At 42.7% G+C, this 23,692-nt stretch overlaps 1 protein-coding gene across 2 annotated transcripts in view; it reads right to left on the reverse strand.

Annotated features, from left to right (window-relative positions):
* Window positions 1-23,692, reverse strand: part of ZMAT4 (zinc finger matrin-type 4) — a 405,890-nt gene that overhangs the window by 32,375 nt on the left and 349,823 nt on the right. For both annotated transcript variants that reach the window (XM_085004263.1, XM_021077599.2), the window contains one exon: window positions 22,778-22,874. In XM_085004263.1, the coding sequence (XP_084860389.1) occupies window positions 22,778-22,874 (97 nt within the window). The remainder of the gene's footprint in view (window positions 1-22,777; window positions 22,875-23,692) is intronic.

Here is a 23,692-nt window from a genome sequence, read left to right on the forward strand (position 1 = left end):
CACCACAGCACATGGCAATGCCAGATCCTCAACCCACTGAGCAAGGCCAGGAATTGAACCTGAGTCCTCATGGATACTAGTTGGGCTCCTTACTGATGAGCCACGATGGGAACTTCCTGTTCTGCACTTTTGATCTATTTCTCTTTCCAGCAGCCTGTGCTGCATCCTCAAAGCTTCAGCATCAGATGCAAAGGCAAACAGCTTTAGAAATTTTTTAACTAGCTCCCACAGCTGCCAGAAGTTAAACCTCTGTTACAAAGGCCTGTGTGTTCCCCTGGAGGGGAATTGGGGCAGGGGAAATGAGGCAGGAACTGTCCAAGGTGCTGCCTTTTCTCTCCGCCCCTTTCCCTATGCTAAATGACATATCTACTGCCCAAGCTTTAACTTCATCCTGTCTATCCGACTCCAAAACCTCCATTTTAAGTCCTGGCTTGTATCTGCACACACTCTGTTTCCATCTACCTTCAGGACATCCCCACTCTGATAAGGTGCCATCCCTGCAAAAGCTGTGGGTCTGAAACTTAACTCTCTAAAGTCCCTGTTAGTCTCCCTCGGCACCTCTTCCATCTTCCAGGCTGGAAAAAGGCAGTCACCTTTGACTCTTGCCTCTGCTGTTCACTCAGCAAAGATTATCAAACAGTCCCTCTGAGTTCTAGAGAACAGCAGAAACCAGGGAAGAAGTTCAGTGCGTGGCACTTTTGACCCTACACGTCCAGTTGCAATAAACAGAGCTCTGTTTCCATGAAATTTCACATGCAATTATTTTAAAAGAGGGTTCTGCTATTTCCTGTGATGTTCTCACACAAAGCCCTTCCCTCTGCATGCCGCATGGCCTCATGTCAACCCCCACCCTCCACAGTTACCATCAGTGGGGCTGCAGGTCAGTCTTGCTCACCCAGTAAAAAACGGTGGTAAGAATGCCCTCAGGCCATCCTTACCCCAGCCACTGTGGGCATCCCTGTCTCAAAACTTCAGCAAGACTCCCCCGGTGAAAATCAACCACCACCTCTTTATCGATAAACCCTCTGGCTTTTTCATTCACTTCCTACTTGACTTTTTGATATTTTAGTTACTCTGTTCTGCACCCTCCTTCTTCAAATGCTTTTCTTCCTTGGCTTCTGAAGCATTCATCTGTGCTGCTCTCCTCCTGCTTGAAAAGAAATGTAAAATGTGTCATTATAGGAAAAAGGGATGACTTTACTTCCTTTGTCACCTCGTGTGTGTGTGTGTGTGTGTGTGTGTGTGTGTGTGTGCCCCTGTTCATCTCCACTCTCTTTGATCTCCCCTCTTCCCATCACACCATCACATCCACTTCAACAGCCTCCTAGGAGCTGATGACTCTCACATCTGTATCTCAACCATCATCTGTGATCTGAACTGTCTCAGAAACCTAAATGCCCACTGGAATCTCCACCTGAATGCTTCCAGACCCTTAAACTCATCCCCTCCAGAACGGAATCCATCCATGTTCCCTAGCCCAGGCTTATCCTCTGCCCCCAAGCACGTCTCTCATTTATTCACATCTGCACTAATATCTCCCTTCTCTTGATTCCTTGGGGGATGTTAAGTAGGATCACGCTCTCGTATTAGCATGTAAATGGTCTTTTATCATGTTCACCTATTCGTTTAGCCTCCTCATTTATTTTTTATTTTTTTTATTTTTTATTTTTTTTGCTATTTCTTTGGGCCGCTTCCACGGCATATGGAGGTTCTCAGGCTAGGGGTCTAATCAGAGCTGTAGCCACCTGGCCTACGCCAGAGCCACAGCAACGCGGGATCCGAGCCGCTTCTGCAACCTACACCACAGCTCACAGCAACGCCCAGATCCTTAACCCACTGAGCAAGGGCAGGGACCGAACCCGCAACCTCATGGTTCCTAGTCGGATTCGTTAACCACTGCGCCACGACGGGAACTCCTAGGAACTCCTCATTTAAACTCTAGGCTTCTCAAAGATCGGGATCACACTGTTGGCTGCTCTTCTATCCTTGCAGTATTTGACACTGAGCTACATGTAGCATAAATGCACAGAATGGATTGGGATCATTCTCAAGGATTAGGCTCTATCATAGAAGGGACACGCCAGGAAATCCTAACTGCATCTGCTGTCTAAATCCCAAAGTAGCAGATGCAATTTGACTTCTTTCTGTACTCCCAGTAGGAGAAATAATTTTAAAGTGAAAAATCACTAAGAAAAAGAAAGGTGCCAAAGTAGACTTTTTTTTAAATTTAAGTTTTTATTTTTATTTTGCTTTTTTTCAGGGCTGCACCTGTGGCATATGGAAGTTCCCAGGCTAGGGATCGAATCAGAGCTACAGCTGCTGGCTGACACCACAGCCACAGCAACGCAGGATCTGAGCAGAGTCTGAGACCTATACCACAGCTCATGGCAACACCAGATTCTTAGCCCACTGACAGAGGCCAGGGATGGAACCGCATCCCTCCAGATACTAGTCGGTTTCTTCACCCACTGAGCCACAATGGGAACTCCTAAAGTAGACTTTAAAATCTACTTTAAATTTGGGAGTTCCCGTCATGGCTCAGTGGTTAACGAATCCACCTAGGAACCATAAGGTTGCGGGTTCGATCCCTGGCCTTGCTCAGTGGGTTAAGGATCTGGCATTGCCGTGAGCTGTGGTGTAGGTTGCAGACGCGGCTTGGGTCCCGCGTTGCTATGGCTCTGGCGTAGGCCAATGGCTACAGCTCCGATTGGACCCCTAGCCTGGGAACCTCCATATGCTGCAGGAGCGGCCCAAGAAATGGCAAAAAGACAAAAAAAAAAAAAATCTGAATTTGTCTTAAACACTTCCACCCGCATGATTTTGCATGACTTGATGATCCATCTCTCCACCTCCAGCCCTCTGATTGGAGCACTTCATATAAGGACAGATGAGAAGACCATGACTCCTTAGGCTCCAGGGGCTCCATCCCTAAACATAGCCTACCCTTGAATCTCAAAACCAGTCAGAACTGGGGCAGGGGGGGAAGGGGAGGCTGGGAAGCAGAAGCAGGGCTTCTCAGCCGCTTCCAACTCCTTCCTTTGCTGCTCTTGGTCTGAACCCTGCAGGCACAGACACTGACCTTGCAGCCATGGATGCAGGAAGAGAAACCCTCACCACTTTCCCAGGCCAGGATCCCCCAGATTCTCAGATGCCTCACATCTGTTCTCCACCAACCTATCTCAGATTGAGAACAATAATGAAACTACTTATTCCCTGTCTGTCACCCAAATGGATAAAAATGGATGAGTCATGAGGTCAGTCCAGCTACCATTTTTGCTTTGGTTTTGGTTTTTAGCGCCGTACCTGCAGCATATGGAAGCTCTTAGGCTAGGGGTTGAATGGGAGCTGCAGCTGCTGGCCTACCACAGCCACAGCAACACAGGATCTGAGCCTCGTCTTCTACTTACACCATAACTTGGGCAACATCGGTCCATAACCCATTGAGTGGGGCCAGGGATCGAACAGGCAACCTCATGGTTCCTAGTTGGATTCGTTTCTGCTGTGGCATGGCAGGAACTCCAAGAAGGAGTTTCTTCAAGTTTGCCTGGCCCTGGGCCCAAAGAAGCCAAGCTTGACCTTGCCTGCCCAGCCCCCTCTGCCTTCTCTGCCCCACTGAATGACACCTTTTATATTTCTATCTTAGGCCCGCCCATCTACACTCCTGGCAGACAAGATTCTCATCGTTGTCTTCTACACATCGCATTGTACAATATCCCTGGATATTCTGTGGGAAAGTAGACAAAAGTCATTTTTTTCCCCCTCTGTGAAAAAAAACTTTGCCAATTAGCTGGCAGTTGGGTACAAGCGGAAGGGTGTTGCATTGAGAGACGAAATCACATCCTAAGGCAGGCCCAGTGGGACCGCCTGTGACATCCTCTCAGGGGAACGGAGAAATTGACACAATTAGCAGAACAATATTTTGGAACGATAGTCACCACCTTTGGTGACTTTCATCATTCCAAGTCTGTGTTGGCCTCCACCCTAATTAAACGATTGAGAAAAGAAAGGTTCTTTTTCTTTCTTTCTTCTTCTTCTTTTTTTTTTTTTTTTCCTTTTTAGGCCGCACCAGCAGCATATGGAAGTTTCCAGGCTAGGGGTCGAATCGGATCTATAGATGCCGGCCAATGCCACAGCCACAGCAATGCAGGATCTGAGCCGAATCTGTGACCTACATTGAAGGTCATGGAGACGTCAGATGGCCAACCCACTGAGCAAGGCCAGGGATTGAACTTGCATCCTCATGATACTAGTCGGATTCGTTTCTGCTGAGCCATGACAGAAACTCCTGAAAGATTCTTTTTTGTCTTTTTTTTTGTTTGTTTTTGCTTTTTAGGGACCCATCCATGGCATATGAAAGTTCCCAGGCTAGGGGGTCCAATCAGAACTGTAGCCGCCAGCCTACACCACAGCTACAGCAACACAGGATCAGAGCTGCCTCTTCGACCTACACCACAACTCACAGCAACAATGGATCCTTAACCCACCGAGCAGGCCCAGGGATCAAACCTGCATCCTCATGGTTACTAGTCGGGTTCGTTACCACTGAGCCATAACAGGAACTCCAAGAAAAGAAAGACTCTTAGGAGTTCCTGTCGTGGCACAGTGGTTAATGAATCCGACTAGGAACCATGAGGTTTCGGTTCGATCCCTGGCCTTGCTCAGTGGGTTGACGATCCAGCGTTGCTGTGAGCTGTGGTATAGGTCGCAGACACGGCTCGGATCCCACATTGCTGTGGCTCTGGTGTAGGCCGGTGGCTACAGCTCTGACTAGACCCCTAGCCTGGGAACCTCCATATGCCATGGGAGCAGCCCTGGAAAGGAAAAAGAGAAAAAAAAAAAAAAAAAGAGAGACCCTTAATTGCCAACCATCCACTATGGACACAGGAAGAGCTATTTTAATCAAAACAGCCAGTGGTAATCCTACTTCTGGGTTAAAAGAAAAATTATCTGCATGGGTAGTAAAAAAAAAGAAAAAAATCCGCTTCGGAATAATAAAGTAGTTCTTGTTAGGAATATGTGACTCAGGCTTACCCTTTATTTCTGCGTGCCATCTTATAGAAGTTAATCATGTGCTATCAATCTGTAGAACTATACACTAGAGAATGTATTATAAGCATGAAGAGAAAACAAATCCTTAGAATTGTTTTTCAATAGAAGTTGGCCAGATAAACATCTCTAATCATCATTCTTTGATCACGGATGTCACTTCCCCGATCTCTTCCCAGGAAGAGCAATGAAATATCAGGGGTGACAAGGTTTAAATCTTCATATGTAAGTAATGAAGGCTCTTCAAAGAAATCCCAGAAAATAATGAAGTTTTGAGTGAAGAAAGCAAAAGCTTTGGGGGTAGAGTCTTAGAAGGCAAGGCTTCTGTGATGGCTCAGACCGCAGAATGGCAAATGCTTCCTTGATGCCTCATCCTGTTCCTGCCTGGTGCCCCTCCTGCAACCTCAGCCTGTCTTCTCTCCTCTCTTCCCAACTCAGGTTCCAGGCTGCTTTGGATACTAAAAGCTACACCTCAAACCTACCTTCCTTGTGATAGACAGTGCTTATAAGCACAGCAGGGCTCGTGATGACCCAGCTCCACTGCACTGACAGCCGCTCGCTCAGAGAGCTCACCCACCTCTATCACTGAGACAGGTCATAAACCCTCTCCCTCAGTTTCAACAGACCCTGGAAAGGGATAGAGTGAAGGATCATTCTTTGGATCCCAAAACTTTAGTGGAGTGGAGTTCCCTTATGGCACAAGAGGTTAAGGACCCAGTGTTGTCACTGCAGCAGCTAGGTGGCTGCTGTGGTGAGGGTTCGATCTCTGGCTGGGGAATTTCCTATAAGCCCCGGGCATGACCAAAAAAATTACCTAGGTGGTCTCAGGATAGGAAATGTAACTTGTTAATTTGTCATTCTCTGCTAAGTGCCTTAGGACCTAGCATGCAATAGATGACTATGTAATGATTTTCTAAACTACTGACCCAACCAGTGAATGTCCTGGTGTCCCTTCACCATGACACGCTGTCTCACTGAAAACCTCTAGATCCTAAATGGACCAAAATCCATCCACAGAATGAACTCTCTAGATTCAATATTGAACTATTACGTGCGTGTTCTAGAAGGTAGACTATTTACTGGCTTGCTACTGGTTTCCTTGAGAGTTAAATTTAAATGAAAGATGCCTCCCAGGAGTTCCCGCTGTGACACAATGGGATAGGGTGGGGGGCAGCTGTGGTTCTGTAGCATCAGGATGCAGGTTTCATCTCCAGCCTGGCACAGTGGGTTAAAGGATCCAGCGATGCTGCAGCTATGGCATAGGTCAAAACTGTGGCTTGGATCTGATCCCTGGCCCCAGGAACTCCTTATGCCGCAGGGCAGCCAAAAAAGAAAAAAAAGAAAAAAAAAAAAAGGATGCTTTTTAATGCGCATGTATAATGAAAAGCAATGATAGATCTTTTCCTTGTACAGATGTTTTCCTGACATGTGGGTGTGAGAAAGCCTGACCCTTTCCTGTCACTTTTAAAGGAAGAGCAAATTCCTTCTAATTCACTACATTTCCTGGCTGTAATATAGCTCTCCGATTATATTCTGAACTGGTCTCTCTTTTCCACAAGAAGCATGCTTTCACCTGCAGGATTCTTATACAATATGGAAAACCAGAATTATGGCATCTGGTTCCAAGACAGAGAAAGGAAACCTGTGTAGTTGGCTCAAAAGCTTCCAGGTTTGGAGGCTGCTGAAAATTCTGAAGCTGACCCTACCCGATTGCCCTGAGTAAGTATTATAGTGACCTAAAAGTGGGATATAAAATGAGAAACTTTAAAACACCCAGCTAAACTCATCTACGACAGAGCCTGAGCAGGTCCTTTCTAAATCAGATACTGAAGAACAACTAGATTCTCATTTAGTAAGTTGCCAGACCATGAAAATCTCAGCCCTGAGAGGAAGTTTATCTTATTTAGCACTGGAAAGATATTAGCCAATGGGACCTATTATTTGAATGTTATCCATTATCAAGGAAGCAAAAATCGGAGGTCTGAAGCTCCTCTATTTGAGGCTATTCTGCAGTCTTCTTATTAGAACAGAAATAAATTCGGTGGTGATGGTTTTAGAAATCAAAAAGAGTGAGAGCACATGTTATCCTGTTAGGTGTCTTCAGAAGAAAGGGCACTTAAATAACGATGAGAAAAGCCAGATATACCTCTGGAGAGTACAACACGACCAGAAGCTGTGGGGAGAACTTTGAAGTAATTGTGTCCTGAGCTTGAAATATCGCCAACGTTTCTGAAAGCGAGCTATATAGATTTTGATTTGTATTTGACTACTCAGCATGAAACGAGCTGAGATTTCTCTGTGACCCTAAAAGCTACAGAAAAAAAAAAAAAAAAACTACATTTCCTTTTTCTTTTTTCCTATTTTTTTTGTCTTTTTGCCTTTTCTAGGGCGCACCCGTGGCATATGGAGGTTCCCAGGCTAGGGGTCTAATCGGAGCTGTAGCTGACAAGCCTACGCCAGAGCCACAGCAACGCGGGATCTGAGCCGTGTCTGTGACCTACACCACAGCTCACGGCAACACCGGATCCTTAACCCACTGAGCAACGGCAGGGATCGAACCCGCAACCTCATGGTTCTTAGTCGGATTCGTTAACTACTGAGCCATGATGGGAACTCCATACATTTCCTATTTTCTGTTAAGGACTATTAAAAAGTGACACGTATAAGACTATAATGATACTCATAGAAATGTATATTTGGGATGAGGCCCAGATTCTGGTTACATCTGACTATGCTTAACACGATATAGAAAGGTCTAGATACTATTAACTCAAGGAAGAAAAAAACAAAGACCTTCAAGATGTTTATCCTTAAGTTATAACTTAAATAACGGTGGTTAACACCTAAAGAGGTGTCTCTGTCATAAATGGAAATCATCCCCTTTTTAAGAAAACCCTTCCAATTCCGAAAAATAGGGCATTTACCAAATGCTGTGATTCAAATTTGGATCTAATAACTTAACCTCGAGATGAGCCAGAATCTAGTATGGGCTATGGCAGATAGATGCCTGTGTAAAAAGGATACCTATGACATGGCAAAATAAAATATGGTACAACAAATACTGCAAATGGAGAAGAAAAATGAGCTCCATATTATCAGAAGGTAAAGAAAATCTCTCTGGGGAATCTCAAAGAATACTAGAAGAGAGATTTTAGGAAATGCAGCCAGGAGCATAGTTCATTTCATTTTATTTACTTTCAAGGTTATTATCTATGGTCTTTGGAGAATAGTGTGCTAATTACAGATGACTGACAAAATGTAACTGGTAATCAAAAACTCGGGTGGGAGTTCTCCTGAGGCTTAAGGAGCTAGTGTTGTCACTGCAACAGCCTAGGTCACTGCTGTGGTGCAGGTTTGATCCCTGGCCTGGGAGTTTCCATGTGCCATGGGCATGGTCAAATAAAAAAATAAAGTTTTTTAAAAAGGTCAAATAGGAGTTCCCGTCGTGGCTCAGCAGTTAGCAAACCCAACTAGCATCCATGAGAACGCGGGTTTGATCCCTGGCCTCACTCAGTGGGTTAAGGATCTGGCATCGCCGTGAGCTGTGGTGTAGGTCGTAGACGCAGCTCAGATCCCTTGTTGCTATGGCTGTGGTGTAGGCCAGCAGCTACAGCTCTGATTGGACCCCTAGCTTGGGAACCTCCATATGCCGCAGAAGCGGCCCTAGAAAAGGCAAAAAGATCAAAAAAAAAAAAAAAAAAAAAAGCCGGATAAAGTGGGAGATCTGAATAGCGCTCAGGGTATAAAGATAACATAAATTGGGAGCATTCAAAACACATTCTGCCATACAAAAGAATGAACTAATGCCATTTGCAGCAACATGGATGGACCTAGAGAGGATCATACTCAGTGAAATAAGTCAGAAAGAAAAGGAAAAAAACTATATGATATCCCTTATACATGGAATCTAAACTAGGACACAAAGGAACTCATCTATGAAACAGAAACACTCACAGACACAGACAGCAGGAGGGGAGAAGGGGGAGGGGTGAACTGGGAATTTGGGGTTAGCAGATGCAAACTATTACATATAAGATAAATAAACAAGGTATATAGCACGGGGAACTACATTCAAAATCCTGTAATAAACTATAATGGAAAAGAAGGTGAAAAATTACATATATGTATGTGTATATATATACATAATTGAATCACTTTGCTGTATAGCAGACATTAGCATAACATTGTAAATCAACTATACTTCAATAAAGTACTTTTAAAAAGAATGTCCTTTCTGCTGTTGCAGGATTGAATACCACATTTGAAACTTCTGTGTACATTGAGGACTTGGAGCAGGTGGAAGGCATAAAACCACAAGTACGAGAAGAGTCTTCGCAGGCCTGTCCTAGATCCTTCTTTATAGCCCACTCTCTGATGTAGGTCACTTTGGGTTCTAAACCCTGCATGGGCTTGAGCTTTTTGGGAGAGTCCAAAACCCCAACTTTGGACAAGAAACTAGAATTTGTTATGAAGAATTTTGGAGCAATCTTTTTTTGTGAAATTCCAATGTAATTTCATTCATACAGAATGATAATTGCCACTAACTGAGAAAAAAGTTCATGCCAAGCACTAGATAAGAAGTGTTGTATTTTTTGTTATTGTTTCTGTTGTTCTTAAAACTTGGGAGTTCCCTGGAGTTCTTGTGGCTCAGCAGGTTAAGGACATGATGCAGTTTCTGTGAGGATGCAGGTTTGATCCCTGGCCCCACTCAGTGGATGAAGGATCCAGTGTTGCTGTGGCTGTGGTGTAGGCCGGAAACCACAGCTCTGATTCAACCCCTGGCCTGGGAACTTCCATATGCCTCAGGGGCAGCCATAAAAAGAAAAAAAAGAAACCTGAGTTCCCTGGTGGCCTAGAGGCTAAGAACCCTGCATTGCCACTGCTGCTGTGGCATAGGTTGAACCCCTGGCCTAGGAATTTCTGCATGTTTCAGGGGCAGCCAAAACTACAACAACAACAACAACAACAAAAATCAATCCTCACCACAATCAATTTGGCTAAGAATTTTTATAATCTGTTACATTTTATAATCTGCGTGGAAACTAAGATCCAGGGGTCTTTAAGTAATAAATTCGAGGTCACCTCATCAGGAGATGCAGAGCCAGGATTGAGTCCAGAGGGTCTCATTCTCAAGCTCCTTCCCTGAACTCCCCCTGACCAGATGCATTTACTTCATCCTGTGAATGCCAGCAACATTTTGTACCTCTTACACTTACCACATCCTATGTTGATTTTTTTTTTAATTTTATTAGAATATAGTTGACTTACAAAGTTGTGGTACTTTCAGGAGTACAGCAAAGTGAATCAATTATACACACATATATATATATATCTTTTTTTTAGATTCTTTTCCCATATAGGTTATTACACAGTATTGAGTAGATTTCCCTGTGCTATACCTCTCTACTTTATATACAATACTGTATGTCAGTCCCAACCTCCTAATTTGTCCCTCGCTCCCCATGTTTCCCCTTTGGTAACTGTAAGTTTGTTTTTGAAATCTTGGAGTCTTGTTTCTCTTTTGTAAGTTTAGTTTCATTTTTTTTATTCCATATATTAGTGATTTCATATGGTATTTATCTTTCTCTATCTGTAAAGTCCACACATTCCTAATGGCCGGTCAAAACTGGGTCAAATGTTTGATCACATTTGTGTCTTAATTGAAGGCAAATCATTATTTTACAATTTATAATCATAGAATGGAAACTTTAAGGAACGCATTTTGACATGACTGATTCAACCCCTAGTCTGGGGACTTCCATATGCCGCAGGTGTGCCCATAGGAAGAAGAATAAAAATAAGGAAGTCTCTCCCATTGTAACTGATAATTTTTTTTTTTTTTGTCTTTTTGCTATTTCTTGGGCCGTTCCCGCGGCATATGGAGGTTCCCAGGCTAGGGGTCAAGTCGGAGCTGTAGCCACCGGCCTACACCAGAGCCACAGCAACGCGGGATCTGAGCCGTGTCTGCGACCTACACCACAGCTCACAGCAACGCCAGATCCTTAACCCACTGAGCAAGGGCAGGGATTGAACCCGCAACCTCATGGTTCCTAGTCGGATTTGTTAACCATTGCGCCACGACGGGAACTCCCGGGAAAATAACAAAGTTAAAGAAGCTCAACACTGAAGTCATAAAATTAAAGAACATTAGACTGATCGAGATCATGCCTACCCCATACTCAACAAGGACACTGGAATTCGGTGAGGGGACATGAATTGAGAAGCAACAACCTTGGGGCTCTTGGTCCACCTCCCAGGCCAGGCCTGTTTGTCTCCTTCACCTCCTTCTTTTCTCTCTTGATGCAGATGCACTTTTTTTTTTTTTTTACTTTTTAGTGCTGCACGCATGGCATATGGAAGTCCCCAGGCTAGGGGTCAACTCAGGTATGTAGCTGCCAGCCTCCGCCACAGCCACAGCAATGTCAGATCCGAGCTGCATCTGAGACCTACACCACAGCTCACGGCAATGCCGGATCCTTAACCCACTGAGCAAGGCCAGGGATGGAACCCACATCCTCGAGGATGCTATGTCAGGTTCTTAACCTGCTGAGACACAATAGGAACTCCCAAAGCTGAGACTTTAAACCATCCACTCAGCACCACTCTGGAGACAGCCATGACTCATGCACATTTCAAGTAAGACCAAATAATGAGTCTGAATCCCTGCAGAAGGTGAGAAATGAGTGGGCTGAAGAACACCAGGGGTCATCAGTAATTCTATAAGTCATAAGGAAGTGTGAAAGTGCTCCCCATTTCATTCTTTTCAAGCACACAAAAGGCTTAATCTATTCACATACTGTAATTATAATTTACCCCTAGGTAGGACATATATAGCCAAGGCATGCAAGTGAGACTTAGGAAAAAATAGAACTTTTAGAACTGCCTGTGCATTAGTGCTATAGAGACGGTGTGCTTTTCTATTTGTTTGGGGGTTTGGGTTTTTTGGTTTGGTTGGTTGGTTGGTTTTTTGGGTTTGGTTTTGTTTTGTTTTTGGCTTCTCTGGCATTCTTCTATTTATAGGCTACTCTCTCTTTCATTTGAGAAGCTGGACTCTGAGGCCTTCCTTAGAAAAGGGAGGGCTTTTGACAACGATGGACGTGAATGTTCTTTTTAAAATGGACCTAAAAAAACTAAAAATAGAGTCACTCTGTGATCCAGCAATCCCACTCCTCTTGCCAAAATTCGGCCTCTATCTGCTGGTGACCAAGTGAAATGCAGAGACAGAGTTTTGGGTAAAGGAGAAAAAACAGCTTTATTGCTGTATCAGGCAAAGGGGGCCACAGCAGACTCATGCCTTAAAGACTGTGCCCCCCCCCCATTGGAAAGAATTGTGAGGAGTTTTATAGTAAAAAGGAGAAAATGGGTTTTTGGATAGGAATCAGGATTGGGACAAGCATGCATTCTTTTTTATTTGGGGGACTCTTAGTCATTAAAGCTGGAGTCAGGAGATCTCGGTATGATCATGATGGTGGGCTTCTGGGTTATTGCCCAGAATAACAGTGCTTGCGAAAAGGGCATATTGATCAGGGATTAGAACAAACTAGGAAAGTTCCTAAAAAGCATGTGGTAATAATCTCTAGCCCAAAGGCAATTATGCTCAGGGTGCCTAATCTTTAACTTGTGGGCGATTATATTCAGGGTGCAATTAAGCCAGAGAGAAGGAGAAGGAAAGACACTAACCTGTTCAGTTTTAAAGTATTCATTTCTAAAAGAAGCATAAGGAATATAACTTTCCTCTTAGGTGTATAAGATGCCCATATTATTAGGTATATTCCTTGAGGGGGAACCAGGATCCTGCTCCAAGGCTGTACTATTGTGTCTCGACTGTTTCCTCCCTTGTCTTTGCATCCCCTTCCTTCCCTGATCAGCATCTGTCTGAACCTGTCCCTAGGAACTCAGGGAAGGTCATGGAAGCTGAATGAGTGCTGTTTCCTAAATATCAGAAATGGGGGATGCAGGAGTTCCCATCGTGGCGCAGTGGTTAACGAATCCGACTAGGAACCATGAGGTTGCGGGTTCGGTCCCTGCCCTTGCTCAGTGGGTTAACGATCTGGCGTTGCCGTGAGCTGTGGTGTAGGTTGCAGACACGGCTCGGATCCCGCGTTGCTGTGGCTCTGGCTTTGGCTGGTGGCTACAGCTCTGATTCAACCCCTAGCCTGGGAACCTCCATATGCCGAGGGAGCGGCCCAAGAAATAGCAACAACAACAACAACAAAAAGACAAAAGACAAAAAAAAAAAAAAAAAAAAAAAAGAAGAAGAAAAAAAAAGAAATGGGGGATGCAGAAAGGGTTTTGTGCCCAGGAGCCCCACAGGGCCATGCTCGGTTTCATTTCTGGACATATATCCTGAAAAGGTGAAAACTCTAACTAGAAAAGACACATGCACCCCAATGTTCACAGCAGCACTATTCATAGTAGCCAAGATTGGAAGCAACTTTAATGTCCATCGATAGACAGATGAATGGAAAAAGAAGATGTACAGTAGAAGATGGACAGAACACTGTCAACCAGCTAGAATGGAAAAAATAAAAATCATTATAAAAAAAAAGATGTGACATGTATTTACGAATAGACATACACACACACACACACACACACACACACACACGCACACACACACGAATATTACTCAGCCATAAAAAAGAATGAAATAGTGCCATATGCACTGACATGGATGGACCTAGAGATGATCATACAAAGTGAAGTAAGTCAGGCAGAGAAATACATACATTATTCGATATCACTTATAGGTGGACTATAAAAAAATAATACAAATCAACTTATTTACAGAACTGAACCAGACTCACAGACATAGAAAATGAACTTATGGATACCAAAGGGGATAGGTTAGGGGAGGGATTAATTAGGAGTCTGGCAAGTGCTAGAGGGTGGGGAGAAAAGGGAACCCTCCTGCACTGTTGGTGGGAATGTAAGCTGGTACAGCCACCATGAAGAACAGTATAGAGATATCTTAGAAATCTATACATTGAACGACCATATGACCCAGCAATCCCACTCTTGGGCATATATCCGGACAAAACTTTCCTTAAAAAAGATACATGCACCCGCATGTTCATTGCAGCACTACTTACAATAGCCAAGACATGGAAACAACCCAAATGTCCATCAACAGATGATTGGATTAGGAAGATGTGGTATATATACACAATGGAATACTACTTAGCCATAAAAAAGAACAACATAATGCCATTTGCAGCAACATGGATGGAACTAGAGACTCTCATCCTAAGTGAAATAAGTCAGAAAAAGACAAATACCATATAATATCACTTATAACTGGAATCTAATATATAGCATAAATGAAATTTTCCGCAGAAAAGAAAATCATGGACTTGGAGAATAGACTTGTGGCTGCCCGGGGGGAAAGGGAGAGAGTGGGAGGAATAGGGAGCGTGGGGTTAATGGGTGCAAACTATTGCTCTTGGAATGGATTTACAGTGAAATTCTGCTGTGTAGCATTGAGAACTATGTCTAGATACTTACATCGCAGCACAACAATGGGAGGAAAAAGAATGTATACATGTGTCTGTAACTTGGTCCCCATGCTGTATAGTGGGAAAAAAAATTAGGAGTTTGGGATGAATAGATACACACAGCTATATATACAGTAGGTAAACCACAAGGATTTACCAGATTGCACGAGAAATTATATTCAATGCCTTGGAATAGCCTATCATGAAAAAGAATCTGTCCCGTATACCTGAAACTCACACAATACTGTAAATCAAATACAGTTAAATGAATAAATAAATAAATAGGACTAAATAGAGAATGCCCTTTGACCCACAGCCTGGCTCTTTCCCAACTTGGTGCAGCATCAGTGACTAGGATGTAAGTCTAGACCTTTGGTGACACTTTGGTGACTGGTGACACTCCATAGGTTCCACTTTTTATATTTACTTATTTATTTGACTTTTTAGGGCCACACCCATGGCATATGGAAGTTCCCAGGCTAGAGGTCAGACAGAGCTGTAACTGCCGGCCTACACTACAGCCACAGCAACTCTAAGATCCAAGCCTTGTCTGTGACCTACATCACAGCTCATGGCAGCACTGGATCCTGGACCCGCTGAGCAAGGCCAGGGATCAAATCCAGATCCTCATGGACGTGGGAACTCCTAGGTTCCACTTTTTAGAAGAGCTCTTTTGCACAGTCAGATTTCTTAAATGGGACAGGCAAAGCAGTTGCCTTGGATTCTAAATTCTGCTCCTTATTCCGAGCCTTTCTAAGCAGCTTTCAAATAATTATCAACTGACAAGAAATGACTTGACCCTCTTTGGGAATGTTCTCAACACTGTCTTATACTCTGCTCATCTCAGAACTCAGAACCAAAGTCCTCTGGTTATTGAAATTCTTGGTCAATGCCAATAAACCACATTGACAATTCTACAAAGAATATCTATGTTTTTAGTCTTCAAAGTCCATGCATTGATTTGTTTTTTTGTCCGCCTGTTTCCAAAGAGAACATCTTCTCTGTACACTAAGCTACTTTTATTTGGTATAAATACTAGATGTTTCTTCATGTTCAGCTTCTCTTGCAAAAATATTTATTACGATGATGCAGCTCCTCAGACAACACACTACTATCCTGAATGCAGGAAGTGATTCTGAGGTATTTAAAGCAAATCTATTCCAGCTCTGAAAATTAGACTGAACATCTATGCAATCACTTCACAAATAAATAAGTATCATGGGGAAATGAGAATTAGGAAGGCTTTTCTGGAGAATTCATACTGATTGGGAAAAGCCTCAGAAAAAAACTATGGAGATCACCATTTTTGGCTTCTCAAAGGAAGCTGCATGCTTAGAAAGTCTGATTTATTCTCTTAGACACTTGTATCTCATTTTTAACCAACTGAATTATCAAAGTAAGTAATGACAACTTTTATATCCTTTCATTCTAGGTAATATAACGTCCCGAGGCTTCAACTGTTCCCTAAACTCAAATTTAAGTACATTATGGGGAAAACTGTTCATTAGTCTATGGTATGTACTCAGGTGTCTTTAAATTTCATTTTAAACATTTGTGCTAATTGACAGCCCAGATCCCCTGGAAGTGTTGAAACATCTACTAATAGGCAATTGCTTTATATGTCAATGTGATCGTTTGCATTTCTAAACCTTTAATCTCATTAGATACTGAATATTTCTCTGGCTATTTAACCATGGGGCAAAATTTGACTGTCATTTTGCTGTTTATGACATTTTCCAAAAAAGAAAAAAGACTTTTTACTACTGGTAAAGAGGGAGATGATAATAACAGCAGTGTTTCAGTATTATTCTAACAGGAATCGTAAAGGTTGCCAATAACCTGACTTCTGCTCTTGGATCTGCCAAGAATTACTTGGGGGGCCTTGGGCAAGTCACTGGACTTCTCTGAGACTCCATTTGCTAGCCTAGAAACAGGCGATGGGGGTGTCTGGTCAATTACAGGACTACTGTGCATATTAGATATGACCCTTTCGAAGCACTTTCATCTGCGGTTCTACCCCAGCCTCACACGAGTCCCACTTCGTTTATCAGTGGTGGCACCCCACCATCGTCACCATCTTCTTCATCATCGCCACCACCATCGTCCTTGGCATTACTGGGATCAGCATTAGAACCAGCTGCCCAGGAATATATGACTGAAGGAACACTTATAAAACTAGGCAAGTAGGTTTCACACTGAATTAACTTCCTACAGCTGCCCTAAAATAAGTACCAAAAACTGAGCGGCTTCAAGGGACAGAAATTTATTCTCTCACAGTTCTAGAGGAAGTCTGAAGTCAAGATATCAGCAGGGCACACTCCCTCCAAAAGCTGTGGAGGCGAATTCTTCTTGCCTCTTTCAGACCCTGCTGGCTCAAGGTCCCTCAGCTTGTGTCCTGTTTTCACACAGCTGCCTTCTCTGTGTGCTCAAATCTCCCTTTCCTTCCTCTCCTAAAGACACCCTAGGGAATTCTTGTTATGGCTCAGCAAGTTAAGAACTAGACAGAGTATTCACCAGGATGTGGGTTCAATCCCTGGCCTCGCTCAGTAGGTTAAGGATCTGGCGAGATGTGGCTCTGATCTGGTGTTGCTGTGGCTGTGGCATAGGCCTGCAGCTGAAGCTCCAGTTAGACTCCTAGCCCAGGAATTTCCATATGCCATAAGCGCAGCAATTAAAAAAAAAAAAAAAAGACACCCTAAATCGTTCTCATCAATCCAAAATGATTTCACCTTGAGGTTCTTACCTGTTACATCTACAAAGACTCTATTAACAAATAAGGTCATATTGAGATTCTGAGTAGACACAGTTTGGGAGGGGCATGGCTAGCTTCAATAAATGGTCAAGACTGACTGGAGGCATGTTTTAGGCAGAATTTTAAGGCTGAATTCAGGATTCATAGAAGAGAGTACCAGGATCATGAGCAAAGTGCGGCAAGTGGAAGCCCTGGTTGTGTGCCTGTCACCACTTATCACTCAACCGGGAAGGAACTGAGACTTGAAGATTTGTCAGTACCAAGGTCATTCAGGGGCAAAATTACACTAGAAATAAGATTCAATGTTCTTTCCTCTACACAACTGAAAAATCTTGACTCATCACAACACTTCTCTAGAAATGATTACTAAATATATATATATGTATATATAAGACCTTGGAAAATACTGACACTTTAATACTTATGTAAACTTAGAATTATTAAGAACCAGAGTTCCTATTGTGGTGCAGCAGAAATGAATCCAACTTGTAACCATGAGGTGGTGGGTTAGATCCCTGGCCCTGCTCAGGGGGTTAAGGATCTGGTGTTGCCATGAGCTGTGGTATAGGCGGCAGACGTGGCTCAGATCCTGCATTGCTGTGACTGTGGTGTAGGCCGGCAGCTGCAGCTCTGATTAGACCCCTAGTCTGGGAACCTCCATATGCCATGGGTGTGGCCCTAAAAAGCAAAAAAAAGGAAAGAAGAATTATTAAGAAGCATTTGGCAGACTTCCATTCCCAGCTGTGGTGGACTAATTGGTCACACCAAGCTTCCACCTGAGAACAAAATAAAAGCTGGATACAATTTAAAAGAAAAACTTTTTTGACTTTGAAGAGTTTCTATAGTTGATGTTGGTGTGCTTTAAGGAAAATACTACTAGTAATAAGGAAGGACAGACAATTCATGATGACAGAAGGTGACAAAAGGGGGCCATTCAATAGGAAGACATTTAAAAAATCTCAAATTTGTATGTGTATAATAATATACCTTTAAATACATAATGCCAAAAGAAATAGATAGAATTAAGAAGTCACCTTAGCAGAGTTCCCGTCGTGGTGCAGAGGAAACGAATCCGACTAGGAACCATGAGGTTGTGAGTTCAATCCCTGGCCTCACTCAGTAGGTTAAGGATCCGGCATTGCTGTGAGCTGTGGTGTAGGTTGCAGACGAAGCTCAGATCTGGCATTGCTGTGGCTCTGGCACAGGCCAGCATCCACAGCTCCAATTAGACACCCCTAGCCTGGAAATCTCCATATGCCCTGGGTGCAGCCCTAAAAGGACAAAAAGACAAAAAAAAAAAAAAAAAGAAGAAGAAGAAGAAGTCACCTTAGAAAATCCAGAATTATAGTTGGAGGATTTTAATTATCTCTATTTCTCATGGATATAATAGGCAGACCAAAAATGAGTGAAAACAAAAATGATTTAAATAAGGTCAAGAAATTTTACCTAATTATAGACAGGACCATTTATCCAATGGTAAATTCTTTTCAAGTGATCATGGAACATGAACAAAATTGCCTATATGCCTGGAGGACAGAGCAAGCCTACACAAATTTCAAGGGACTGAAGTCATTTAAAATATGTTCTCAGACCACAATAGAATCCAGTTACAAATACAGAAAATATAAATAGAAAAACCCCACATTACATTTTACACATAACACTTCTAAACAACCAGGAGTAAAAGGAGAAATTTACAGTAAAATTTAGAAAGTACAGGGAGTTCCTTTTGTGGCTCAGTGGAAATGAATCCGACTAGTATCCATGAGGATGCAGATTTGATCCCTGGCCCCACTCAGTGGGTTAAGGATCCGGTGTTGCCTTGAGCTCTAGTGTAGGTCACAGATGTGGCTCGGATCTGGTGTTGCTGTGGCTGTGGTGTAGGCCAGTAGCTGCAGCTCCAATTTGACCCCTAGCCTGGGAACTTTCATATGCCACAAGCGCAGCCCTGAAAAAAAGCAAAAAATAAAAAATAAAACTTAAAAAGTATATTGAAGGAGTTCATGGCCCAGCAGAAATTAATCCGACTAGGAACCATGAGGTTGTAGGTTCAATTCCTGGCTTCACTCAGTGGGTTAAGGATCCAGCATTGCCATGAGCTGTGGTGTAGGTGGGAGATGAGGCTTGTATCTGGCATTGCTGTGGCTGTGGTGTAGGCTGGCAGCTGTTGCTCCCTAGCCTAGAAAGCTCCATATGCTGCAGGTATGGCCCTAGAAAAACAAAAAAGAAAGTATATTGAAATAAATAGCAATGGAAATACCACATATTAAAAGTTTAGGGATACAAAAAATTTGCTTATAGAATGCAGCTAAACAATCTGTTGAAGCTCAGTGAAAGCCTTTGATTCTTCTAGTAGAAAAAGGAGGAACACTAAAAAATTATTAACCTTCACTTTCTATGTTGTGTTAGTTTCAAGTGTACAGCAAAGAAATTCAGATATAGATATTCTTTTTCAGATTCTTTTTCATTATAAAACCCACATTTTTACACTAAGAAGCTGGGGGCCAAAAATGAAAATTAAATCCAAAGGAACTAAAAAGAAGGAATTTTTTTTTTCCTTTTTAGGGCCCCACCTGTGACATATGGATGTTCTCTGGCTAGGGTTTGAATTGGAGCTGCAGCTGCCGATCTATGCCACAGCCGCAGAAACATGGGATCCAGGCCAAGTCTGTGACTTATGCCACAGTTTGTGACAATGCCATATCCTTAACCCACTGAGCAAGGCCAAGGATAGAACCATCATATTCATGGATACTAGTCTGATTCTTAACCCACTAAGCCACAACAGAAGCCCCAGAAATAATTTTTTTTTGTCTTTTTCTTAGGGTTGCACCCACAGCATATGGAGGTTTTCAGGCTGGGGGTTGAATCGAAGCTGTAGCCACTGGCCTACACCACAGCCACAACAACGCCAGATCCGAGCCGCATCTGCAACCTACACCACATCTCATGGCAACACTGGATCCTTAACCCATTGATCGAGGCCAGGGATCGAACCTGTGTCCTCATAGATACTAGTCAGATTTGTTTCTGCTGAGCCACAACAGGAACTCCCAGAAATAATTTTTTAAATGTCAGAAAATACCTGTACATAAAGAAAATCAACAAATCCCAACCTCTGTTCATCAAAAAATTTATAAAGATGGATCTAACAAAAAAATGATCAAAAAAGGGAAGAGACACAAATAACCAATGTCTGGAATGAAAACTATTCCACAGGCCTTAAAGATAAAGCAGAGGGATAAAAAGAACAAGTTCATACCACTATATTTTAAAATGTAGATGAAATGGACAAATGGATGGAAACACATCTTTTTTTAAACAGCTACAAGAGGAAGTAAATACAAATGTGAAGTTCTATATTAAAGAACCTGAATTTCTAATAAAAAGCATATTCCCATAACATAAATCTCTAGGCCCAGATGGCTTCGCCAATGACTTTTTCTTAGTATTGGAGATGAGAAATGACAGCAGTCTGCTACCAACTCATTCAGGGATTCAAAATAGAAGGAAACATTCTCGACTTGTTTACCGAGGCCCCCCCCACACTGGAAACCAAGCCCAACGAGGATAGAACAAGAACACTGTGCAACATCCTGTGTCATAAACAAAGACACACACACACACACACTCAGGATATTCAAATTCGTTCATAAGAGCAGATGAAATAGGCCATTTCCCTCACTTCCCTCTTCAGTGCTACCTGCTACTTCTGTGGTCAAAAAACAAACACTCTTGCTTATTGGAAAGAAGGCAACACCATAGGAGACATTCCCAATGGAAGTCATGTATGTTTATGAAATTATAGCAGGGAAGAGAGGTCCTTTTCCGAAATTCATCACAGGACTCTCTACTGGCAGTCCCTGCAGTCCCATGTCCCAAGCCTGTCTGGGGGGAACCAAGGGACATAAATCAGTTAAAAGCAGGATGCTGTCGGGTTCAGTCCTGGTTCTGCCATTTGCTGGCAAGGTGATGCCGGCTAAGTGACTTAGCTTCTCTGAGCCTTACGTTTTCTCAGATCAAATAATGGGCCAATAATATTTATCTCAATGCAGTTAAGGGGACTAAATAAGGTAATAAACGGGAAGAGGGCAACCACAAATTCTGTCCCATGAAGGTTTTGTTTGTGTGTGTTTGTTTTGTTTGCTTTTTAGGGCCGCACATGCAGCGTGTGGAAGTTATGCCAGGCTGGGGGTCAAATTGGAGCTGCAGCTCCTGGCGACAACACAGGATCTGAGCCGTGTCTGCAACCTACACCGGATCCTTAACCCGCAGATCCAGACCAGGGATGGAACCTGCCTCCTCATGGATACTAGTCAGATTTGTTTCCCCTGCACCACAAGGGGAACTCCATTACTTACCTTTTAAAATCACATTCACTCAGTCAGGAATGTTTATGAAGCTCTTAACCCGTACCAAGTGCTGTGCGGGCTGATGATGGTGAGAAAATGAGGCCCTGACTTCATCCTTGAGAGCTCAGTCTCCGCACCAATGTCCCCATAAAGCTTGCCCTGGTTGCTTCTGCCCAGGTCCTCAAAGCTTGGGGCGCACACATCGTGTGTTAGAGAACAAGCTATGTGTTTATGCAACTGCTCCCCAGACTGGCAGGAAGGTCCCCGAGAGGGAGGTCTGAGTCCATTCATCTTTAGTCCCCTGGGGCACACTCAGGTCTGACACACAGTGGGTGCTGCATAAACATTCTCCGAATGAATCATTCATTATTCAGGAGGCCCTAATGTACTCGAATCTGGTAAACGATTCTGCTAATGATCATGAGAGAAATGAAAACAATTACATTCAGAAAAATTACATATTTTTGAGATATTCTTTGTTTTTCCCTATTTGGTTAATTTTAGTAGCAGTTCTAGCAACCGCTTTAAAAATGCCTAAAAGTTAAATTTTTTTAAGATGCTCAATATAAACAGAGGTGAAATTATGCCTGATTAGCCTTTTCCAGTTTAAATTCATATGAATTTGTGAGGAAAAAAATGAGCTTCCATGTAATTGAAAATAGCTGTGTATGTGAACAACTTAAAATTTCAGAGAATTTGTTAGCTTTCCATATGAATCAACAACATTCATCTAGAGACGGAAATTGGTATAAGTCATTCATAGAATTTTACTTCACCCCCCTGAGGTCTGGCCCATCCTCCAAGTAAAGATTATATTGTTTATTTTAAAACATTTAATAGAGATCTAAAAGTTTCCCAAAGTTCATACAAATGTGCTGACTGTCCTTGAAAGAATTGAAAACATGAAAAAAAAAATGTCATTACTGTGTCAAAAAAAGGGGCAGAAGTCATTCTTCAAGTAGCGCTAGGCAGACTCTGGAGACCTGAGCCGCATAAATATCAAGGGAACCTTGGAAATAAGAGATGTATTTTCCACACACTTATTTTGAAATAAGTAAAGGGGTTAGCCTATATTCATTATGCTAAAAATTACATACAAAAGGAATGGAGGGTGAAAACATGAAAGTACCTACTTGGTCTGGTGTTTAGATCCTTTCAGATGGGCATGATACTGTTCTATGGAGTTTAGAGAGACACTGCAGATGGTACATCTGTAGTTGCGCCTCAGACCTGTGGACGACAGACACACAGACCTCGTTAGCTGCATCCTTGTCATCAACCGCCTGAAGGAAACCTAGACTCTCTAGAAGGTCAGGGACAGTGTATCTTCTAAGATACATCTGGTCTACCCCACTGATGCCATTTCCATCCTTCCTCCCAGAGGCCAGTCAACAGGTCTCTTAGCAAAAGTGTGAATACTATGAGCATGCTGGAAATAGCCTGCCCCATTGCTGAATGACTGAAATTGTTTGAACATACTTCTTTGAGGTAAAATGTTTCTGCATATTTTGTCACCCAAAGAAGCCTCTTTTTTTCTTAAAGCAGAGAGATATGGTAGGCTGTCATTTTTGCAATGAAAGTTAAGACTCCAGAGAAAAACTCTGTCTTTCTGCCACCTCTATGTCAATGAAAGAATCAGACATTCAACGTAGCTATCATTCATCTGAGCGCTTCTTCCAGGATCATCTTATAAAATGCAAATACCCAAAAAAAGTACTCTATTAATTTAACCCACATGAAAACTTATTTTCCAGCAGAGAGTTGAAAAAAATAAGTTATTCATTCATTTGTTGACTCATTTCATTCATTCATAAATAGAATGTGAACTTTGAACCAGGCATTGAGGAATCCAAGAAGAATAAGACCTCCCTTGTTTTCAAGGAGTTTAGGGAAAACTTTGACTCTTTTGTAATATTGACGCACCTGGAGTCAAATGTGTCAGAAAGAAGCTTTGCCCAAGCAACCTCAAACATTTGCCACAGCTCAGAGACCCTCCATGGAAGCCATGGAATATATTCCTTTGGTAGTTATCTCCCATCAGAGAGAAA

This window comes from Sus scrofa, chromosome 17, assembly GCF_054392235.1.
Source record: "Sus scrofa isolate SSC_HxYL_T2T_F1_AM1 chromosome 17, Sscrofa_HxYL_maternal_Yorkshire_Landrace_v2.0, whole genome shotgun sequence".
Classification (NCBI taxonomy): Eukaryota; Metazoa; Chordata; class Mammalia; order Artiodactyla; family Suidae; genus Sus; species Sus scrofa.